The 25,596-nt window shown below is 39.7% G+C and overlaps 1 protein-coding gene across 1 annotated transcript in view; it reads right to left on the bottom strand.

The window, feature by feature from the left end:
* Positions 1-25,596, bottom strand: part of LOC123755117 (glutamate receptor-like) — a 60,875-nt gene that overhangs the window by 11,700 nt on the left and 23,579 nt on the right. Inside the window, exons 4-5 of the mRNA XM_069332716.1 lie at positions 20,948-21,248; positions 20,519-20,736 (exon numbers count right to left, since the gene is read on the bottom strand). Coding sequence (XP_069188817.1) covers positions 20,519-20,736; positions 20,948-21,248 — 519 coding nt within the window. The remainder of the gene's footprint in view (positions 1-20,518; positions 20,737-20,947; positions 21,249-25,596) is intronic.

The raw sequence follows: 25,596 nt of genomic DNA on the forward strand, positions 1-25,596 counted from the left end.
TGAATTTTGGAGAATTGATCTTTGAATTACCATCAACAGTGAAAAGAGACGTAAGAAAGATAGAGAAAATTCGTGTTAGAATTATTAATCTTACTTTTTCGGTCATACTTAATAATATATGCCTACAGGAATATATATATATTTATATATATATATATATATATATATATATATATATATATATAAATATATATATATATATATATATATATATATATATATATATATATATATATATATATATATATATATATTAGTATATTTTGGTAGCATAGCATTAGTATATTTTGGTAGCATATATATATATATATATATATATATATATATATATATATATATATATATATATATATATATATATATATATATATATATATATATATATATACATATACATATATATATATATATATATATATATATATATATATATATATATATATATATATATATATATATATATATATATATATATATATATATATTTATTTATTTATTTATTTATTTATTTATGCATATAGAAGAAGGTACATTGGGATTGTGAGGATACATAATATGGTAATTACAATCTTGTAAAGCCACTAGTACGCGCAGCGTTTCGGGCAGGTCCTTAATCTAAGAAAATTTTAAGTAGGTAAATACTTGCAAAATTTATAAAAAATGATAACAGTTACAAGGCAAGGAAAAAAAAGACGAGAGAAAATTGTAGGTATATTAAAGCACATAGGTAGCTAAGATTGATTGCAATGACAGCGTGAATGGTAGTTGACAAAAATTGGTAGGCACAATACAGCATATGGCTAGCACATAAAAGAAGACAGCAATGAACACAATGATAAGGTTGTTTGGGTTAAATACATAACAATTAGGAGATTGGGTAACACTAGGTACAGAGCAAATTTAAAGCTCAGTGTAGAAAACTAAGATAAACTAGGTACTTTTTGGTTTTGCTTTTAAATAAGGCAAAAGTTTGACAGCTTTTCAATTCACTAGGGAGTGAGTTCCATAGACTAGGTCCCTTAATTTGCATAGAGTGTTTACACAGACTAAGTTTGACCCTGGGGATATCAAAGAGATATTCATTTCTGGTGTGGTGATAATGGGTCCTATTACATCTGTCCAGGGAGAGTTTCAGAGCATGATTTGCATTTAAGAACAGGGTTTTGTAAATGTAGTTGACACAAGAGAATGTGTGGAGGGAGTTAATATTTAGCAAATTTAGGGATTTAAACAAGGGAGCTGAGTGTTGTCTGAAAGCAGAGTTAGTTATTATTCTGATAGCAGATTTTTGCTGGGTGATGATGGGCTTAAGGTGGTTTGCAGTGGTAGACCCCCATGCACAGATACCATAATTAAGATAGGGGTAGATTAATGCATAATATAGTGAGATGAGAGTAGAGTTAGGAACATAATATCTTATTTTAGAGAGTATACCAACTGTCTTAGAGACTTTCCTAGTTATGTGTTGAATGTGGGTGCTGAAGTTGAGTCTCTTGTCTAGGAATAGGCCAAGAAACTTTCCATCATTTTTATTACTGATGTTAATTTTGTCTATCTGTAACTGAATTACTCCAGAGTTACTCTGGAGTTATTTACTGGGAGTTACTCCATCCTCCCCAGGGGCGGTAGATTTCCCAACTTTAATCGCCGTTATTAGTTCTTCTCTGGTAATACCTGTACAAGTGACATCACCACTATTACTTGCTGTAAGTATAAAATCCTTTCTTAGATCTTTCCAACAATCTAACGACTCTCGTTACAGCGGGTAATGAACTAAGTTTGGCAGCTTCCGCCCATTTATTTACGAGACCATTTGCAATTCCTTGCGGGTCAGGAATATATATATATATATATATATATATATATATATATATATATATATATATATATATATATATATATATGTCGTACCTAGTAGCCAGAACTCACTTCTCAGCCAACTATGCAAGGCCCGATTTGCCTAATAAGCCAAGTTTTCATGAATTAATTGTTTTTCGACTACCTAACCTACCTAACCTAACCCAACCTAACTTTTTCGGCTACCTAACCTAACCTAACCTATAAAGATCGGTTAGGTTAGGTTAGGTAGGGTTGGTTAGGTTCGGTCATATATCTACTTTAATTTTATCTTCAATAAAAAACAATTGACCTCATACATAATGAAATGGGTAGCTTTATCATTTCATAAGAAAAAAATTAGAGAAAATATATTAATTCAAGAAAACTTGGCTTATTAGGCAAATCGGGCCTTGCATAGTAGGCTGAGAAGTGAGTTCTGGCTACTAGGTACGACATATATATATATATATATATATATATATATATATATATATATATATATATATATATATATATATATATATATATAAAATATATATATATAAAATATATATATATATATTCCTATATATAATAGGAATATATATATATATATGTCGTACCTAGTAGCCAGAACTCACTTCTCAGCCTACTATGCAAGGCCCGATTTGCCTAATAAGCCAAGTTTTCATGAATTAATTGTTTTTCGACTACCTAACCTACCTAACCTAACCTAACCTAACTTTTTCGGCTACCTAACCTAACCTAACCTATAGAGATAGGTTAGGTTAGGTTAGGTAGGGTTGGTTAGGTTCGGTCATATATCTACGTTAATTTTAACTCCAATAAAAAAAAATTTACCTCATACATAATGAAATGGGTAGCTTTATCATTTCATAAGAAAAAAATTTGAGGAAATATATTAATTCAGGAAAACTTATCTTATTAGGCAAATTGGGCCTTGCATAGTAGTCCAAAAAGTGCGTTCTGGCTACTAGGTACGACATATATATATATATATATAAATATATATATGTCGTACCTAGTAGCCAGAACGCACTTCTCAGCCTACTATGCAAGGCCCGATTTGCCCAATAAGCCAAGTTTTCATGAATTAATTGTTTTTCGACTACCTAATCTACCTAACCTAACTTTTTCGGCTACCTAACCAAACCTAACCTATAAAGATAGGTTAGGTTAGGTTAGGTAGGGTTGGTTAGGTTCGGTCATATATCTACGTTAATTTTAACTCCAATAAAAAAAAACTTGACCTCATACATAATGAAATAGGTAGCTTTATCATTTCAAAGGAAAAAAATTAGAAAAAATATATTAATTCAGGAAAACTTGACTTATTAGGCAAATCGGGCCTTGAATAGTAGGCCAAAAAGTGAGTTCTGGCTACTAGGTACGACACATATATATATATATATATATATATATATATATATATATATATATATATATATATATATATATATATATATATATATATATATATATGTCGTACCTAGTAGCCAGAACTCACTTCTCAGCCTACTATTCAAGGCCCGATTTGCCTAATAAGCCAAGTTTTCCCGAATTAATATATTTACTATAATTTTTTTCTTATGAAATGATAAAGCAACCCTTTTCTCTATGTATGAGGTCAATTTTTTTTTATTGGAGTTAAAATTAACGTAGATATATGACCGAACCTAACCAACCCTACCTAACCTAACCTAACCTATATTTATAGGTAAGGTTAGGTTAGGTAGCCAAAAAAAGCTAGGTTAGGTTAGGTTAGGTAGGTTAGGTAGACGAAAAAACATTAATTCATGAAAACTTGGCTTATTAGGCAAATCGGGCCTTGAATAGTAGGCTGAGAAGTGCGTTCTGGCTATTAGGTACGACATATATATATATATATATATATATATATATATATATATATATATATATATATTGTGACGATAATCTCCTTCAAGAGATTGAGCCTGCTCTTCCCTCCATAATTACGTCGTTGAAATTATATAATACTACTATGGAAGAAATGTCCAACAACGACAACAACACCAGCAAGGTTTGCCAGAGCGCAAAACGTTGCAGCCAGAGACACCTGTTCAGACTCAAACCGCCAAACTACCTGTTGATCGCTACCGGCTCCGCTGATTGGTCGCCGGTCTGGCTGCACCTGCACTCGCCCCCCCATACTACTTGATGTCTGGGGTCGCCACGACCTCAGACCTCAGAATGTTCAGTGCTTTCGTGGTTACCACTCCTCCCGGCTAGACGTTAGCGTGTACTGAGAGAGGTGGTAGCTTGAAGCCAATATTCCAGCACCTTCCCTTTATTTTGTGTTGCACTTCTTGTTATTTTATCTTAACGTAACTTTTCATTGTGTCATTTAATCATTCTTACTATTTTGATTGATTGATTTTATTATAAGAATTTGTTTGTCCATTTTTTCATGTTTTAATTTATTTAACGTAATTAAAATTTCATTGTTAAAGTTTACTTGTGTTTTGTGTGTCTTCTCCTTACCTTACCACAGACGAAGTTCCAGTTTTTCTATTATTTTTTATAACTATGTGACGAGGCCATACCCCTAGCCTTAAACAGCCGAACACCAACGCGTTACCGTCACAAGTTATATGGGGGCCTGTCCGGGAGAGCTTCACTCAGGTACTGGTGCCAAGTGGTAATTTATGGTAAGCGTATTTAACTTTGTTAACGTAGCTTTACTATTTTTCATATTCAATTTCATTTTTTATAAGGTGCGGTGTATTGTGCATTACGAGAGTAACATATAGTGAAGGTGGTGAAGGTGAGACAACTTTGGATTACGTGGTGACTGTAGGCCGCAGTCATACTCTTAATTGGTCATCTCTCCCTCCGTGTTATTACTCGTGTTTACCATCTTTGTCCCTTGAATATTTCTCATTTCTGACAGATCATCATATTGGTACCCTGGTACTGTGGTCTGCCCCGGGTCAAGAGTACCCAATCTTCTGCAATCTGACTGTAGGAGGACAAAGAGGGCCATAGTTCCTCTAGCTCGAACATTAGTTGCTAAATTGGGACCTCAGCAGCAGTTCTCGTCACCAGTTGACACCTCGCACCCCTACACGTCAGTCAGAGATGATGATACATACAACGGTAGGGAATTAGCTTACTTTTCAGAGCACAAAAGTTCGCTAATTCTGTAAGTATCATATTAAATTCAGTAGGAAAAACTTGCTTTATGTCCTATAGAGACTTGGCAAGGTATGCCTACATCCTTGGACTACCAATTTTACTTTTGAAGCATTTAACTGTTTCATTTGTTTTCGAAACTTTGTTTCATTTGTTAGTAGGATTTTCTTGCCCTTATCCTCTTACATGAGTACCGGGTACAAGATTTCCTGTGCCCTTGATTTAATTTAATCATTTAACATCTTTTACTTAACTTTAATTGTTAAAGATCTCACAGGATAGGTACCAGTTGCCACGTTGTCCTGTTTCTGACATTCACTATTGAATATTCGTGTACCTTTATTTGCTAATTTCACCATGTTTCGTCTCCAAGCTTTCCGTACAAATCCAGCAGGTGAAATAGGGACTTTAAGTCGTGCCAAGAAGACTGAATTACAAACTCTTGCACACGAGTATCAACTAGAAGTTCCCTACCAAGCCAACAAAAATGACCTACACAACCTGTTGCTGGATTACTATTTAGAGCAAGGTAAGATAGACTCTGAAACTCATAAAACTTACTATATTGCAGAGAAAACTGACTTGGCAACGATGAAACTTAAACTAGAGCTGGCCAAGATTGAGCGTGAGCAGCAAAGGGAAGCAGCTGCCATAAGAAGAGACGGACAAGAACGCGAAGCTGCCTTGAGGAGAGAAGAACAAGAACGAGAAATCACCCTCAGAGAACGCGAGGCCGCCTTGAGGAGAGAAGAACACGAACGTGGACTCGCCCTCCACGAACGTGAGGTCGCCTTGCTCCATGAACGTGAGCGAGTACAGCTTGAAACACTCCAGGAGCGGGAACGCTTACAGCTCGAAACCAAACAACGCGAGTTAGAGTTACAACGCGAACATGACAAGCAACAAGCGACTCTGGCTCTAGAGTGTCGTCAACGTGAAATCGCCTTGGAAACTTCACACTTCACTCAACGCCAGCAAGCTACTGCCAATCTTCCCGTCAGTTTTAATATATCACATGCAAGTAAGTTAATGCCATCCTTTGTAGAAGCAGAAGTTGATGTGTTTTTCACCACCTTTGAAACTCTTGCTAATCAACTCAGTTGGCCTATCGACCAATGGGCCACACTTCTCAGAGTCCATCTTACAGGTAGAGCTGCAGTCACACTCAGTACTTTGGCGTCTGAGAATGACTACCACACTCTGAAACAAGCAGTGTTGGACGCCTACCTCCTCTCTACTGAAAGTTATAGAAGGAAATTCCGTGACCACCTGAAGGCAAGTACCACTACCTTCCTCGAGTTTGCTAACACGAAACGGAGGTATTTCATGAAATGGCTGGAAGCAGCACATGTCTCTACTTTTACAGAACTCGTCAACCTGATGCTTGTTGAAGAATTCTTGAGACGTGTGCCGCCTCCTGTCCGCCTCTACTTAGCAGATAAAGAAGAAACCGACTACCTGAAGTGTGCTAAGTCGGCTGACACTTACAGCCTCATCCACCGGCTGACACCCGAACCATCCTCCAGTAAGAAGTCGTGGTACAGTTACGAGAAGGTGAGCCCCGATCAAGCTGGTTCACAACTGTACTGCAAGTATTGTAGACTCTATGGACATACCATAGACAAGTGTGGTAAGTCTCAATACAAGGGAACCACTGACCAACAAAGACCCAAACCAACTCCTCCTAAGTCCGGTAAGCCTGTGATGAATGTTGGTGTTGATGTTAATGATCTTTCTCTTTTCAGTAACCACCTGTATACTGGAACTGTCTCTGCCAACGGTTCAAATCCGGAGGGACGTTTCAAATTGAAGATCTTGAGGGACACAGCGGCTCTACAATCGATCATCTTGAAGTCGGCTGTGCCCAACATCGTCTACACCGGAGAAACCGTCTTCATCACTGACCTCACTGCTACCACTCCATACCCTCTCGCCAGAGTCCACCTGGATTGTCCCTACGTGAACGGGGAAGTCCAAGTCGCCGTCAGGGAAAAGCCTTTTCCCATGCCTGGAGTGCAACTTCTCCTAGGCAACGACTTGGCAGAAGACCTGCAACCGACCAACCTGATCGTCATGGACAAACCCCAGGTGTGTAACTCTGTGCCAATAAACCCTATTCTAGAGTATGTTCCAGCAGAGGTTCAAGAGAGTGATGAAGTTTCTCCTCCGGTTCTCGTGACCACCCGTGCACAAGCCGCACGTCCACAAACAGCTGACTCTACTGCTACCGCTGTCCCTCAAGACCCTCAGAAACTACCCCCGCATCTGACCAAGTTGGAGTTCCGTAAGTTGCAGAGGGAAGATCTTACTTTAACACCATTGTTTTTCCAGGCTGAGACTCAACCCGACAGTATTCCTGGGTTCTTCCTAGAGAACGACTTGCTCTACCGCAAATATAGACCCAGTAAACTGAAGGAGGAGGACGATTGGGCCAACATCGAACAACTTGTGATTCCCACCAGCCTGCGGCCCACTATTCTACACCTGGCCCACGGAGCATTCTCCCACTACGGCTTCAACAAGACTTACCATGGGATTCGTCAAGACTACTACTGGCCAGGTATGGTAAATAACGTCAAACAGTACGTAAAACAGTGTCATACATGTCAGATGGCAGGCAAACCGAACGTCTCCATTCCCAGAGCACCACTGATTCCCATACAGGTGCCTGCGGAACCTTTCCACAGACTCATAATAGACTGTGTTGGTCCTTTACCTCGGACCAGTTCAGGTAACGCCTACATCCTAACCATCCTGTGTCCTACCACCAGATTTCCCATAGCAGTTCCAGTGAAGAACATCACGGCTGCTACGATTATAAAACATCTATTGAAGATCTTCACTCAATACGGATTTCCCAGGGAGATTCAGAGCGACTGTGGTACCAACTTCACCAGTGATCTCTTCAAAAGGACACTGGAGGAGTTCAACATCAAACAGGTATTGTCCAGCCCCTATCATCCTGCTTCACAGGGTTCTCTTGAACGTAGTCATCAAACCATCAAAGCACTCTTGAAAAAGTTTTGTAGTGAAACCTCGAAGGATTGGGATAAGCAGATTGACCTTATAATGTGTATTTTCAGAAGTCTCCCCAATGAGTCCCTAGGAGTATCTCCTTATGAGATGCTCTACGGCCGTAAGTGCCGTACTCCCCTTAAGGCTTTCAAAGACTCTCTCAGAGATGCCACCTTCAGTGAGCATCAGAATGTGCCCCAGTTTCTTCAAAACCTTCAACACATTCTAGAGAGAGTCCACCGCTTTGCCCATGATAATCTATTGAAAGCCCAGGTGAGAATGAAGACTCATTACGACCAGACCAGCAAAGTAAGAAAATTCAAGCCGGGAGACTTCGTCCTTGCCTATTTCCCTATCCCAGGTTCACCTTTACAAAACAGGTTTTCAGGACCCTACTGCGTCAAAGAGTGCAGGAATAATAACAACTACGTAATAGAGACTCCAGATAGGCGGCGGAAGACCCAGCTGTGCCACGTCAACCTCCTGAAGCAATATAATGGTACTCCTCCCACTGTCCTAACTAACTATTCCACCTTCACAGAACCCTACATCCACAGTGAGACCATCCCAGCTTCTCCTCCCGAAAGCACTGACAAGGAGTCAGCGCTTTCTAATTCCGAAATCCTTAATGATCTTCCCAAATGCTTTCAGGATAATAATCGTGCTCCTTTGCCCTCTTCTAATTCCACTCTCACCTCGTCAGATAAGCCCTTCATCCTCCATGTCGACGCCAATGGTACCGACGTTGGTGGTGTCGTGATGCAGCAACGAGGCGAGAAGAATACACCTGTCAGCGACTACTGCTACAAGGATCTACGGAACAATTGGCAAGGAGCTACTCTTCCTCATCCTGAAGCTTCAGCACTTCACTCCACACCTGAAAAGTGCTCGGTCCACCATCAACACGGACCACACCACCCTACACCTCCTGCAGCACGCCCACTTCTCATCTCAACGTCTTCTACTATGGGCTTGCTACCTGCAGAAATTCAACCTGGAGACACGCTATACCAAGAGTCTGACAACATCTTAGCCCATGATCTCTCCAGAGTTTATGAAGTTGAAGCAACTCCATTCATTACTCCACCACATAACGACGTACTTCTTCCAGAACCGCAGGCTTCGGGGGAGAGTTGTGACGATAATCTCCTTCAAGAGATTGATCCTGCTCTTCCCTCCATAATTACGTCGTTGAAATTATATAATACTACTATGGAAGAAATGTCCAACAACGACAACAACACCAGCAAGGTTTGCCAGAGCGCAAAACGTTGCAGCCAGAGACACCTGTTCAGACTCAAACCGCCAAACTACCTGTTGATCGCTACCGGCTCCGCTGATTGGTCGCCGGTCTGGCTGCACCTGCACTCGCCCCCCCATACTACTTGATGTCTGGGGTCGCCACGACCTCAGACCTCAGAATGTTCAGTGCTTTCGTGGTTACCACTCCTCCCGGCTAGACGTTAGCGTGTACTGAGAGAGGTGGTAGCTTGAAGCCAATATTCCAGCACCTTCCCTTTATTTTGTGTTGCACTTCTTGTTATTTTATCTTAACGTAACTTTTCATTGTGTCATTTAATTATTCTTACTATTTTGATTGATTGATTTTATTATAAGAATTTGTTTGTCCATTTTTTCATGTTTTAATTTATTTAACGTAATTAAAATTTCATTGTTAAAGTTTACTTGTGTTTTGTGTGTCTTCTCCTTACCTTACCACAGACGAAGTTCCAGTTTTTCTATTATTTTTTATAACTATGTGACGAGGCCATACCCCTAGCCTTAAACAGCCGAACACCAACGCGTTACCGTCACAATATATATATATATATATATATACATATATATATATATATATATATATATATATATATATATATATATAAATATATATATATATATATATATATATATATATATATATATATATATATATACATATATATATATATATGTCGTACCTAATAGCCAGAACACACTTCTCAGCCTACTATTCAAGGCCCGATTTGCCTAATAAGCCAAGTTTTCATGAATTAATGTTTTTTCGTCTACCTAACCTACCTAACCTAACCTCACCTAGCTTTTTTTGGGTACCTAACCTAACCTTACCTATAAATATAGGTTAGGTTAGGTTAGGTAGGGTTGGTTAGGTTCGGTCATATATCTACGTTAATTTTAACTCCAATAAAAAAAAAATTGACCTCATACATAGAGAAAAAGGTTGCTTTATCATTTCATAAGAAAAAAAATATAGTAAATATATTAATTCAGGAAAACTTGGCTTATTAGGCAAATCGGGCCTTGAATAGTAGGCTGAGAAGTGCGTTCTGGCTACTAGGTACGACATATATATATATATATATATATATATATATATATATATATATATATATATATATATATATATATATATATATATATATATATATATATATATATATATATATAGTAGTAGGCATCCTTCAGTCTCGGGAGACTATGGAGTTGCGCCCTAGTTGTCAATCCTGGTGCAGCGTCTGGTGTGACTGATGAGGCCAATCCGAGAGTGGCAGTCCATCCCACACCGAGCACAAACGAAGTCCGATTCTGGTCTGTCTTCCTGGTTACCGGCTTTCCTTCTCTGTCTCTTTGCCTCCGATATATATATATATATATATATATATATATATATATATATATATATATATATATATATATATATATATATATATATATATATATATATATATATATATATATATATATATGAGTGAGTGAGTGAGTGTGTGTGTGTATTCACCCAGCAAGGAACACCACACCCTCAGGGCATAGACAGTCCTCCTGATGTTTTTTTTGTTGGAGAAGTCCCCTAGTGATGACCTCCAGATGAGAGAAAAAAAGGTTCTCTACAGCAGGCCTAACCCTTCTCTTACATAAAGGGCTGAGAGGTGTTGTATGTGGCAACGCCGCCCCCCTGTTCTAAGTCAATAAATGGATACAGTATTACACCTCCCCTCCCCACCACGTATTATTGAAATAGTGTCGAAACCGACCACTCTCCTCCCCGTCTAGGCTAAGATGTAAGTAAATTAATATCTATTTCATATATGGGCTATATATATATGTATATATATATATATATATATTATTAAATATGACCGAAAAAGTAAGATTAATAATTCTAACACGAATTTTCTCAATCTTTCGTACATTACGCTTCACTGTTGGAGGTAAATCAAAAATCACTTCTCCAAAATTCATTTTTATTTCTAGTCTGACGCGACACGGGCGCGTTTCATAAAACTTATTACATTTTCAAAGACTTCACAAATACACAACTGATTAGAACGTATCTCTGATTTTATATCTACATTTGAGTGAGGTGGGAAGGGTGATGTGGCATTAACACAAGACAGAACAGGAGGGGATATTAATAGGGTATTAAAAGTATCATACTTTTAATACCCTATTAATATCCCCTCCTGTTCTGTCTTGTGTTAATGCCACATCACCCTTCCCACCTCACTCAAATGTAGATATAAAATCAGAGATACGTTCTAATCAGTTGTGTATTTGTGAAGTCTTTGAAAATGTAATAAGTTTTACGAAACGCGCCCGTGTCGCGTCAGACTAGAAATAAAAATGAATTTTGGAGAAGTGATTTTTGATTTACCTCCAACAGTGAAGCGTAATGTACGAAAGATTATGATACTTTTAATACCCTATTAATATCCCCTCCTGTTCTGTCTTGTGTTAATGCCACATCACCCTTCCCACCTCACTCAAATGTAGATATAAAATCAGAGATACGTTCTAATCAGTTGTGTATTTGTGAAGTCTTTGAAAATGTAATAAGTTTTACGAAACGCGCCCGTGTCGCGTCAGACTAGAAATAAAAATGAATTTTGGAGAAGTGATTTTTGATTTACCTCCAACAGTGAAGCGTAATGTACGAAAGATTATGATACTTTTAATACCCTATTAATATCCCCTCCTGTTCTGTCTTGTGTTAATGCCACATCACCCTTCCCACCTCACTCAAATGTAGATATAAAATCAGAGATACGTTCTAATCAGTTGTGTATTTGTGAAGTCTTTGAAAATGTAATAAGTTTTACGAAACGCGCCCGTGTCGCGTCAGACTAGAAATAAAAATGAATTTTGGAGAAGTGATTTTTGATTTACCTCCAACAGTGAAGCGTAATGTACGAAAGATTGAGAAAATTCGTGTTAGAATTATTATTCTTACTTTTTCGGTCATATTTAATAATATATGTCTACAGGAAAGACTGCTACCAAAATATACTAATATATATATATATATATATATATATATATATATATATATATATATATATATATATATATATATATATATATATATATATATATATATATAAATATATAAATATATAAATAAATAAATAAATTATATAAATAAATAAATAAATATATATATATATATATATATATATATATATATATATATATATATATATATATATATATATATATATATATATATGCGAACAAGCCTGAATGGTCCCCAGGACAATATGCAACTGAAAACTCACACCCCAGAAGTGACTCGAACCCATACTCCCAGAAGCAACGCAACTGGTATGTACAAGACGCCTTAATCCACTTGACCATCACGCCCGGACAAAATGAGGTGATAGCCGAGGCTATTTGAACCACCCCACCGCCGGCACTCGGATAGTAATCTTGGGCATAGCATTTTACCAAATCACCTCATTCTTTGGGGCACACGTGAGGAACACAAATGCGAACAAGCCTGAATGGTCCCCAGGACAATATGCAACTGAAAACTCACACCCCAGAAGTGACTCGAACCCATACTCCCAGAAGCAACGCAACTGGTATGTACAAGACGCTTTAATCCACTTGACCATCACGACCGGACAAAATGAGGTGATAGCCGAGGCTATTTGAACCACCCCACCGCTGGCACTCGGATAGTAATCTTGGGCATAGCATTTTACCAAATCACCTCATTCTTTGGGGCACACGTGAGGAACACAAATGCGAACAAGCCTGAATGGTCCCCAGGACAATATGCAACTGAAAACTCACACCCCAGAAGTGACTCGAACCCATACTCCCAGAAGCAACGCAACTGGTATGTACAAGACGCCTTAATCCACTTGACCATTACGACCGGACAAAATGAGGTGATAGCCGAGGCTATTTGGTAAAATGCTATGCCCAAGATTACTATCCGAGTGCCGGCGGTGGGGTGGTTCAAATAGCCTCGGCTATCACCTCATTTTGTCCGGTCGTGATGGTCAAGTGGATTAAGGCGTCTTGTACATACCAGTTGCGTTGCTTCTGGGAGTATGGGTTCGAGTCACTTCTGGGGTGTGAGTTTTCAGTTGCATATTGTCCTGGGGACCATTCAGGCTTGTTCGCATTTGTGTTCCTCACGTGTGCCCCAAAGAATGAGGTGATTTGGTAAAATGCTATGCCCAAGATTACTATCCGAGTGCCGGCGGTGGGGTGGTTCAAATAGCCTCGGCTATCACCTCATTTTGTCCGGGCGTGATGGTCAAGTGGATTAAGGCGTCTTGTACATACCAGTTGCGTTGCTTCTGGGAGTATGGGTTCGAGTCACTTCTGGGGTGTGAGTTTTCAGTTGCATATTGTCCTGGGGACCATTCAGGCTTGTTCGCATTTGTGTTCCTCACGTGTGCCCCAAAGAATGAGGTGATTTGGTAAAATGCTATGCCCAAGATTACTATCCGAGTGCCGGCGGTGGGGTGGTTCAAATAGCCTCGGCTATCACCTCATTTTGTCCGGTCGTGATGGTCAAGTGTATTAAGGCGTCTTGTACATACCAGTTGCGTTGCTTCTGGGAGTATGGGTTCGAGTCACTTCTGGGGTGTTAGTTATATATATATATATATATATATATATATATATATATATATATATATATATATATATATATATATATATATATATATATATATATATATATATATATATATATATATGTTGTACCTAGTAGCCAGAACGTCGTACTCGGCCTGCTATGCCAGGCCCAATTTGCCTAATAAGCCAAGTTTTCCTGAATTAATATATTTTCTCTAATTTTTTTCTTATGAAATGATAAAGCTACCCATTTCATTATGTATGAGGTCAATTTTTTTTATTGGAGTAAAAATTAACGTAGATATATGACCGAACCTAACCAACCCTACCTAACCTAACCTAACCTATCTTTATAGGTTAGGTTTGGTTAGGTAGCCGAAAAAGTTAGGTTAAGTTAGGTTAGGTAAGTTAGGTAGTCGAAAAACAATTAATTCATGAAAACTTGACTTATTAGGCAAATCGGGCCTTGCATATTAGGCTGAGAAGTGCGTTCTGGCTACTAGGTACGACATATATATATATATATATATATATATATATATATATATATATATATATATATATATATATATATAACTGAAAACTCACACCCCAGAAGTGACTCGAACCCATACTCCCAGGAGCCACGCAACTGGTATGTACAAGACGCCTTAATCCACTTGACCATCACGACCGGACATAATGAGGTGATAGCCGAGGCTATTTGAACCACCCCACCGCCGGCACTCGGATAGTAATCTTGGGCATAGCATTTTACCAAATCACCTCATTCTTTGGGGCACACGTGAGGAACACAAATGCGAACAAGCCTGAATGGTCCCCAGGACAATATGCAACTGAAAACTCAGTTGCATATTATTGCACCGCAATGCATATTGCGGTGGGGTGGTTCAAATAGCCTCGGCTATCACCTCATTATGTCCGGTCGTGATGGTCAAGTGGATTAAGGCGTCTTGTACATACCAGTTGCGTGGCTCCTGGGAGTATGGGTTCGAGTCACTTCTGGGGTGTGAGTTTTCAGTTGCATATGTCCTGGGGACCATTCAGGCTTGTTCGCATATATATATATATATATATATATATATATATATATATATATATATATATATATATATATATATATATATATATATATTCTAGGTAAAGCGTGATCGTGATGCCTCAAGCTGGTGATATTTGTAGAATTTGTAGATGGGCCTCATCACATCTCTTCGTTCATAGGTGTTATAAATGCCTCTTCTGTGGGAAAACTGCTTGTGTGCAGTCTAGTGGCGAACACAGGAGAACCTGTGCTGGAGGTATGACCTTATTTTATTTATTTATGGATATTTATTTCAAAATGAGAAGTATTAAGATGGTTTCCCCTATCTCCATGAGTGTGGGAGAGTGAGTGTATATACTTATACACTATTTCCTTGATAGGAGGTAAACATCGCTCGTCTACCCTTCCTACCAGAGAGGATGGGTTCATGTGTCTCGTGTGTGGTAATACCACCTTGAGACCTCACCACACATTCGTTTGTGGTAGTTGTGGGACCTCTCTGTGTGAGGACTTGACCTCTGAACATCTACAAACATGCTCCTGAGGTGAGTGAATAAACCCACCACCTTTATTTCTCTTAAGAAGCTTTTTGAGAACTTATGTCATGGGGTTTAGTGGGGCGTGGGTGTTGCCTTTTATTATTATTATTATTATTATTATTATCCAGGGGTGATTCAGAGGCAGGTAGGAGAAGAACATGACAAAGCACAGTGTGACAATAACCCCTTAGGTGGTGGTGGGGTTAGACAGTCCAATGCAAATGGAGGGGAGGGGGGAGGAAGTGATGAGTGATGAGTGATGAGTGATGATGATGATGATGATGATGATGATGATGATGATGATGATGATGATGATGATGATGATGATGATGATGATGATGATGATGATGATGATGATGATGATGGCGGTGGTGGTGGTGATAGTGGTGACATCTCTCAGGCAGGTCCTAGTGGTCTTAGACCTCATGTCAACAATTGAGATAATGTCCTAATTAGTGATGAAAATTCCCCAGATGAGGAGGATGTTATAGACACTCCCCACTTAATTAATAGGGTAGGGGCCCTGGGAGATCTCTTTACTAGGATGGAATATTCCATCCCCTCAGCCTTCGCCACAGACCCTATAGGACTCCTAAGCAACTTTAGGGACTATTACATATCTGAAATAGAGAATTACATGAATTCTCTTGGGGGACATGGCAATTTTACTTCATCATTAAAAATCCTTCTCGAAGTGAAGGTAACACTTTTAAATCAACGACTCACAGAAGATGATGACTTTAGAGAACACTTCATAACGACACCTGCTAGACTGGTAACTCTTGAGGAGGTGGGTAATCTTATTGATAGCTGGGTGGGTTATATGATTACACGACTGGAGGATCTCCTTTCAGAAACAGAGGGGAGTGGTTACATACTATATAATGTCGATTTCCTCAAAATCGTCATCTGTAATGCAAGTGTAAGGTCAGTTTTGGGGGATTATGTCCCTTATCCCCCATTTCTAAGGGGACGATATGAGATCTTCAACCCAAACCCTGCTGGTAACAATAGAACATGCATTATTCAGTGCATTGCTGCTTTTCTGGCATCACAACAAGGGTGGAAGTGGAGACGTATAGGGAGACTTGTAGAGTCTCACTCTAGGGTTAGGAAAATGGTCAAATACGACCATTTATCCTTCCCTCTCTCGTGGGAGGATATCTCTAAATTGGAGAATAGAAATAAACTATCCTTTTTTTTATTCAATACACAAACATACAGACGGTGTCTATCACGTCTCTCTTTGCCGTCGTGGTAGCAGACAGTGCTCGGTCATAGTACCTATATTGTTATTGGGAGAATCTCATGTGGCCCTTATTAAGGAGTTTGACAAGTTCCTATAGAACTTTACTCACAGCCACAGACGAAAGACAGTCTTCTGTAGAAACTGTCTTTTAGAATTTAAAAATTCCACAGAACTAACAAATCACATATCTTCCTGCGACATCACACAGAAAATTATTTATTCTCAGAAGGGGGACACACTTCATTTTAAAAATACGGGAAAAGGTTACCCCCCTTCCCATGTGGGGTATTTTGATTTTGAGTGCTACCTAAGCACTGAGGATTGTCTAGGTTCTGTTACAGCCATACATAGGCCTATAGCATTCAGCTATATAATTGTTGATAGGAACCACACTGTCATTGATAAATTTACTTATTTTGGGGGAACAGTGTTACACATTTCATGCAGCGAGTTGCTACCAAATGGGAAATTATCAGTTCCACTCTCCCCCATTATGAAATAGACATGTCTATTGAGGATATGGTTCATTTTAGGAGACAGACTCACTGTCAGTTTTGTGGGGAGGTATTTACCCCCCACCAATTTCAAGGTTCAACATCATGATCACCTTAGGGAAAAGCTCAATTATATTGGAGCTCTATGTAATTACTGCAACCTCCGCCACAAGAATGCTCTAGAGACTTTAGTCCTAATTGCTCACAATGTCTTATGACATGGGCTTAATTTTGAGGGAGTTTGCCATGGGTTCAAATATTATGAGCAATATCCTCATGAGACAGGGGACGAAATATCTTAAGGTAGAAATAGGGAAGCTTAAATTTCTTGATTCACTGGCTTTTATTACAGGTAGTCTTTCATCCCTAGCAAAGACCCACATTGATTCAGCCAGCCCCTTAACATTCACTCACTCAATGATAGAAGGTTTGCCCAAAGAGAGTCACCACCTACTCTTAAAGGGTAAGCAGTTTTTCCCTTATGAATATACCACAAAAATCAGCTACTTTAATGACACAACACTCCCTCCTATTGAAATGTTTTACAGCTCCCTAAACAAATCAGGTATAACTTTGGAAGAATATAGACATTCTAAATTAGTATTGGAGGCAACAGGGTGTAGGACATTAAAAGACTACCTCCTTATTTATTTGAAGTGTGACGTTGGTTTACTGGCTGACCTTTTTACCCACCACAGGGTAATTCTAAATGATATCTATTCATTAGAAATGACCCATTGCTGCAGCCTTCCGGGCTACTCCTACGACTGCTTCTTGAAAAGCAGCAAAATATCGTTGGAGTTAAGTGCAGATGTGACGTTACACAATCTCCTGTCACAAAACATACGAGGGGGTTTTACAACTGCAGTTAGGAGTTACGCCAGAGCTAACAACCGCTATGTCAACCCAACTTTTAACCCCCAGGAGGATAGATCTTCATTCTTACCGTATTTAGATTTCAACTCACTTTATGGGAGTTGTATGACTAAGAAATTGCCCTATGGGGGACTAAGGAGACTATCATCTGATGAGATGAACACCTTCATTAGTGGAGGGAAGATAATGACAGAACAGCCATTCTCTTCTAACAAAGGGTACTGGCTCTTAATTGACACCAAACACATAAGACCTGAAATAGCTAGACTAACAGACGATCTGCCCCTTTGTTTACACCATAGGGGGATAAGTATGACGGATATCTCATCATTTAGTAGGGGACTTCTGGAAACAAATAACATTACAAATCTCCCTAAAAAAAATATTAAACTGGTTGGTGATCATCTCCCCAAAAAACATTATTTCATATCTCTTCACCTTTTACAGTTATTTATTGAGATAGGACTTGAAGTAGAGACTATACATGCAATTTACGAGTTCCGCCAGTCAGATTTTATGGCAGAATTTGTTAACACAAACGTTAACAATAGAAATGCCTCCACCAGTAATGACAGGAAAACACTATTTAAATTATTAACAAATAATGTTTTTGGTAAAACACTAATGAACCCAGCCTGTTATGCCATTGACACCAAACTAGTGACTTCAGCTAGGGTCTTTTTACGAGAGGTGAAGAATCCATGCTTTAAACGTATGGTGCATTTAGGTGACAATAAATTATTGTCTGTCAGTTCCAGACCATTCATTAATATTACTCATCCTAATTACAATGGGTTCCAGATTCTTCCAGAGCTAGCAAAATACAGTTTGTACCATTTTTGGTACAGGGTACTTAAGAAGCACTATACAGATAGGGTACAACTGCTGTATAGTGATACAGACAGCTTCATTTTTAGCTTACTAGCTGAAGATGTCTTTAACGAGATGGGGAAAGAACCCCTTAGCTCGTGGATGGATACTAGCAATTTTCCTGAAACTCACCCCTTGTATGATCCTTTTAAAAAGGGTATTTTAGGACTTTTAAAGTCAGAGGTTTCAGACAGACACATCCTTGAAGTTGTGGCACTCAAGCCCAAAATGTATAGTGTGCTTTTGCTTGACAATTCAAATTCCATCACTGCTAAGGGTATTCCCCACGCTGTGCAAAGATCTTTAACACATAACCACTTTAAAGAGACCCTACACAGTAATGGTGTAGTAAATACTTTCCATTATTCACAAATCAGGAACGTAGGGGGACAGATGGCAACCACATTCAATACTAAGAGGGGTTTAAGCGCATATGATGATAAGCGCTTTTACCTAAATAAATACACTAGCCTAGCATGTGGACACCCAGACATACCACCGGATTCCCACCCAAACGCCTCAGCCCAAGGAATGTCCACCGAGAGTGAAGGTGGTGACGTCATTGAGCCACAAGGTGAGGAAGGACAACACCCCACCAGCGAGAGGGAACCCTATGACGTCAGTAGTCCCATACCTGAGGAAGAAGAGCCACTACACCCCATTTACTCGCTGAGTGATGATGAATCATCATCTTCATCCCAGGGGGAGGAAGACCCCACAATGGACCTGTGGGCACGGAGGAGGGTCCTTGTTAGGAAGTATTATGAAGGGGGGATGACTTACATTATGAGTATGTTTAACCCCTATGTACTTTGTTAATATAATCTATAAACATATGGGTTATTTCTTTTCACCTTCTTATAAGTATATAACCTTAAAATATAACCTCTTAAAAACAACTAGGGGGGTGGGTCCGTCTTACGGTACAGTTAAGGCCATCAAGTACGAGGAAGGGTGGTGAGGGGGAGGACCACCCCTACTGAGAGGATCCTGTTTTTTACACCTGTCCCATAGAGGAATGAGGGGGGTGTAACTGGCACTCACCTGTGTGTGTTTATTATACAAATTCATTTTTTACTTAAATATACTGTCATACTTTACTGTATAAATGAACATCATAGCGGTACATAATAGATACCTATCTTCACTGTTTTTCGACTGCTACCACTCACACCTTTGATGACCTAATATGGAGTGGCTCTATGTGGCACTCCGCTTCTGATATTCTTATCTGATTGCCCTACATAGGTGGCTACTTTACTGTATAAAGAACATGATCATAGCGATACATAATAGATACCTATCTTCACTGTTTTTCGACTGCTACCACTCACACCTCGGATGACCTAATATGGAGTGGCTCTATGTGGCACTCCGCTTCTGATTTTCTTATCTGATTACCTTACATAGGTGACTCAATGTGGCACCAAATTCTCTACTAATGTGTTAAATTTGATTCATGATGAAATACGTTTTAATTATTATTTTGAATTATATTTCTAATATAATATATAATTACTATACATAATTATTATATATAATTTAATTATTAATAATATCGTCCACACACTTGCAGATGTTGGGACAACATAGAGCTTTCCTGCCATATCATGATAACAGATGGGTCGTCGAGCACGTCTTGGAGGGACTGGTAGGGCTGAGGGATGCGTCTGACAGCCAGGAGAGCCATGAGGTTGCCGGCGTAGCTCTGCGTCAGCACCAGCGTCACCATCATCCACACCAGCATCACTATCCGCTCCCACCACCAGTCGTCACCAACAGAGACTTCTGGTACATTCGCAAGATGATGCAAAACATAAATTTAAACACGGGATTTATCGTTCCCTTCCGCCTCAACATAGAAGTGTGCGCTCATATTTACTTTACAAGACGATTTTTTTTAATTGTAAAAGTAATTAGCCTCTTGATATCAGTGAAGAGGCTTGACTAATGTTAACAGTACAAAAATGTTAATATATATATTTATATATGTTCTTACCTTGTTGTAACAGAACGAGGGTGAAGCGAAAATAGTTTGTACACCACTTGCGCCAAATCCCTGTATAAGGGAAGCAGCAAGATGACAAGACGAAGACTATACCAGGCAGCATCAGCAGCGTCGTCAGGATGGCCGCCCACACCAGCGGTGACAGGGGGAACACGAAGCCCCACGGGTCCACCTCCGGTCGTCCTCGAGCTCCCATGATCCTCCACTCGTCAATCCTTATGGGCCATGAGAAATCGACCACCTTGCTTCTGTCTAGCGTGGTACCAAAAGGTCCAAGACCAATGTCCGCCTTCTGGATACATCCATAAGTAGCTGATTAGGCTGGGATTGGTTGGGTTGGGTCAGATTAAGTTAGGTTCGGTCAGGTTTCTTGAGATTAGGTTTGGTTGAGTAGGGTAAGTTTAAGTCTGATTATATTATTCTGGCTAAGGTTTCACAGGCATAAGCTGAGTTAGGCTACATGTGATAAGCATGGGATGAGTCTCATTATTTAACAGAGTTAGAAAGATATAAAATTTATTATTATGATCTTATTTACATCTTACGGTGATGAGACAGGGTCGGCTTAGCTACGTGAGATCAGCCCAAAATTTCATTAAGCTCAGTGTCAGATTCGCATCACACTCTGCCTATCATCTCCTGGCACGTTGACACTCCCTCATAATACATATCTCGATACCTGATTATGTAGATTTACAATAATGACATGTTGATATATAATAAGAGAAAAGTTTAAATGGTCTGTAAGACAAATCACTTAAGAACTCTATGACCCGATCAGAATTGAAGCCCCTGTCAGATCACTGGTGAAGGAATTGTTGTTTTAGATTTAGCTTCTCAGAACGAAATGTCCATGTAGCATGGGCTATAGTGAGCCCGTAAATCTGAACGGAGCTATCAGGGGTCCCCCTGAATAATCAGGTGTCACCAACTTATGGGCTTTCACCTCACCAGGGAGGTTATAAAATATACAAAACTAACTCTAGCTTTTCTTCACCACCACTAGCAACAGAGCACCAGCAGAGCACACACACTGAAGAGTCACCAGGTAATGAACCTAAATATGGATAAGGGGCTTAACATCATACAAATGGAGGATTTGGCTCAGAACTGACCCATCGTCATGTGTTCACACGCTAACTAAGCTTCAATGACTTACCCTCTTGTCTTAGGATGACCTCCTTCTGGTTCCCTTTTGTTTTTTTTATTCTGTAGTCCGGCCTACAATTATTTTTCTCTCTCTCTCCTCATAGTAACCCTCACAGGACCAGCGCAAACACAGTTGTGAGACAAACATTTATTATAAACAATAAGAGAATACAAATAATAATATAATATTACCAGTTAATGGTTCTACAAAACAGCATCACACTTCCATGAGATCGGTATTCAATCTAATTTTCTCTGTTAGGCTGCTGCTTGTTCTTCTTCAGCAACCCATGGTGCTTCAGTCACCTCACTGTCTAGGGCTACGTTTTATACATGTGAATTAATACACCCCCAAAAATATCAATGCTCTCACCTTTTATTGCATCAGGCATACCACATGAATCCATCCATCCGTTAGGCATACTACATGAATCTATCCATCTTTCAGACATATATATTTTGATGCCCACCCAACCCTCTTTATCTTATCTGGAAGACCAGCTTCTCTTGTTAAACAACAAGGCTTCTCTATGGTGAGTGGTCTTCCGGAGAATCAATACTGGTGTAACACCATAAAGGTATTTAGTTTTATTTTACATATAACATGAGTCAGCCAGATTGAATATTTGAAGGCGCCAGATTGTCTGGCCCTAGCAATTAAGAAGTCACACCTAGAGATTTAATGGTCAGAGGTGGCCTTCAGGTCAGGTCGCATAAATTGACCTTGCTTTTTGCTAAGCTGATAACTGCAGACGGTTGGTGGCGTCGTTCCATCAAATCAGCTGCTATTTAGGCACGGTAGGTAGATGCTCTGAGGCTATCTACTTAGTAGGTAGAGCCTAGCTCCCGGTTCCCCATAAATATCAAGGGAACTGTACATTCGAGAGACTGCGCCGAGTTTATTGTGAAATTCCCTTGTGCGCATGAAATAAAGTGTTCCCAATAAATTCTTTTTTCTTGTAAAATGATAAATTCCCTTCCCTGAATATGTATATTATTGTGATTGGTGTTGTCGTTGTTCGTCCTTCCTTTGCGACAAACCAACCCAAAACCCGGAGAGTGCTTATTTTTACCAGGAAATCATTCTGGGCTCTTCTGGCACTTGGAGAGGGGCTCAACGTCACACGTTTAGGGGATGCGGCTCCAACACTAGCCTCGTTGTCACGTGCACACACCCACTAGAGCCGCTGTGACTCCCCACTCTCTCTTTATGTGGTATGATCTCCTCAATCCCCTTTGTTTTATTATTATTTTTCCGTTCTACCCTGTCCACAGTTGTGGTTCTTGGTTCTCTCTCTCTCTCTCTCTCTCTCTCTTACCTACTTCCTGGGAAGCCTCACTAGGACAAGGGCAAACACCAGCAAATTTGAATACATTTACTGGACAAAGCACATACACACATAATAATAATAATAATGAATCCTACACTCTATACTATTCCAGTCAGGTTGCACTCCAACACCATCAGAACTCTATCATCTGCTTATCAAGTGGTATCCTATCTCCTGATTCATCATCTAATACTACCAACCTCCTCAAGTAAGTCAAGTCTTATAACACAATGTTGCACTATCAGCAAGAGAATATATATATCTATAAACACATACAAGGAAAACCAGCATATGACTGCAATAACATAAATATTAGTAAAAATGTTCCTTGATATACAACAATGATCAATCGATCCCCTTATCAGTCCTAGAACTTATGTATGTCTCTGCAGGTAATCCAGCCTACGACTGTAACCCTATACTTCAGTATAAGTACTCCTCGGCACAAAAATGGCAAACAATCACTCACTTTTCACTGCTTCTTGCACGCTAATGACAACCAAACACTCTACCAACTCCCTACAAGTAATCAACTAGAACTTCCCGTCCACATCTGGAAGTTCACTATCCTGACATCTTCAGGTTCTTCCTGATTTATCTACCAGGATCCTCCGCAGCTCTTCCAGGCTGCTACACCATGACGTCTTCCTTGAACAACAAAGGTGCTTCGCCACTTCTACCAGGGTCCTCCACAGCTCTCCTGGCTGCTACACCATGAAGTCTTCCTTGACCAACAATGGTGCTTCCCCACTGGTATCACAAAAACATGTAAACTCTGCTCCACTGCTTCGCCTCTCACAGGTTGAGGTCCAACTCCTCACTATAGGGACTGCTCTTCCACAGAGCTCAGTACCTTCCACAACCTTGGAGTCTCATCAACTACTCCCTCTCTGCTGGCTTCGAAGTTCTCAGCAACTTCTTCCCCAGACAAACCTGCAACCCATTGACATGCCAATAGAAATGTTTCCCTCTAAACACATAAACGAAAATCTATCTGCTCTCTACATGCTGTGTGTGTGGACTTCCCCGTTTGGGCTGGTCTATCCTCCGCCTGGAGCAGGTGGCTCCTCACTCCTGGAGCTGTCTTCCGCCGCCAGCCAGTCAGTTGGCTCCAGGCGGTCGACGGGAGAGGACATGCCGCTCGTCCCTCCAGCTGTCTCTCTCATCTCCGTCCTCTTATTTAGGCTTCCTGCCTTACCAAAACATGTCTAACGTATCAATAAACATTCACTACGATCGCTGGGCACACGATCAACTACCAGCAATCAGTAAACTGGCTAAATTTGGGCTTACCACAAAAATGTCTCCTGCAGGGCGCTCTCCCTCTGACGGAGTCTGACCAGGGCGCTCCCACGTGCCACGATTATGTCTCTGGGTGGCGTAACAAACTCTCCTTGCCGTCCAGGACTTGAGACCACACGATACCAAGCTCGATTCCACAGCTGGAATGTCTGCACACTTCCTTTCTCTTGAAGGCATATCACCTAGGGGTTCCTCTCTGACAGGAGCTTTCCCTCACGATGTCTGGTACTCAAGTGACTTAAGCTCCTCTCTAAGTGAGCCTCACACCTCCACCAAATTATCCACATCTCATAACCAGTCATTTCTCTATATCCTAATTCACTGCCCATATTCTTAAATTGTCTATCAAATTCAACCAATTATTTTACATCTGTATCTTCATGTCCACACTTCTGTGACCTCTTATTCAGGTCAGGTCTTGCTGAATAACTCTCAAGGTGGAGACTCGTTTTCCCTGCAGGCTTAGATCATAACAATATGTAAAAATAAATACCAAATACACTTACTTTGGCTGAGGGCACATGGACAAGGTGCGCTGTGACATCATCAGGGCCTGGTCGCCTTTTCATGAATCGCCCAGACATGGTCGCCGGGCCATTCAAGCACCGGGTGTTGCCACAAATATATTTTCAATTATTTGTTCTATGTATTTCCAATGCGGTTTTATTTGTGTTTTTTTTTTATCATATATGATGCATATTTGTGTCGTTTACAATATGTATACAGTAAAACGTTCATAAAGTTCCATGGAACTGTGATACATGTGTCATTAATGTCTCCACAATAAATGTTTATTGTCGCAATATTACTTGTTAAAAATTCCTAAAATTACAATATGTACAGTTTCACACACTATTT

This window comes from Procambarus clarkii, chromosome 28, assembly GCF_040958095.1.
Source record: "Procambarus clarkii isolate CNS0578487 chromosome 28, FALCON_Pclarkii_2.0, whole genome shotgun sequence".
Classification (NCBI taxonomy): domain Eukaryota; kingdom Metazoa; phylum Arthropoda; class Malacostraca; order Decapoda; family Cambaridae; genus Procambarus; species Procambarus clarkii.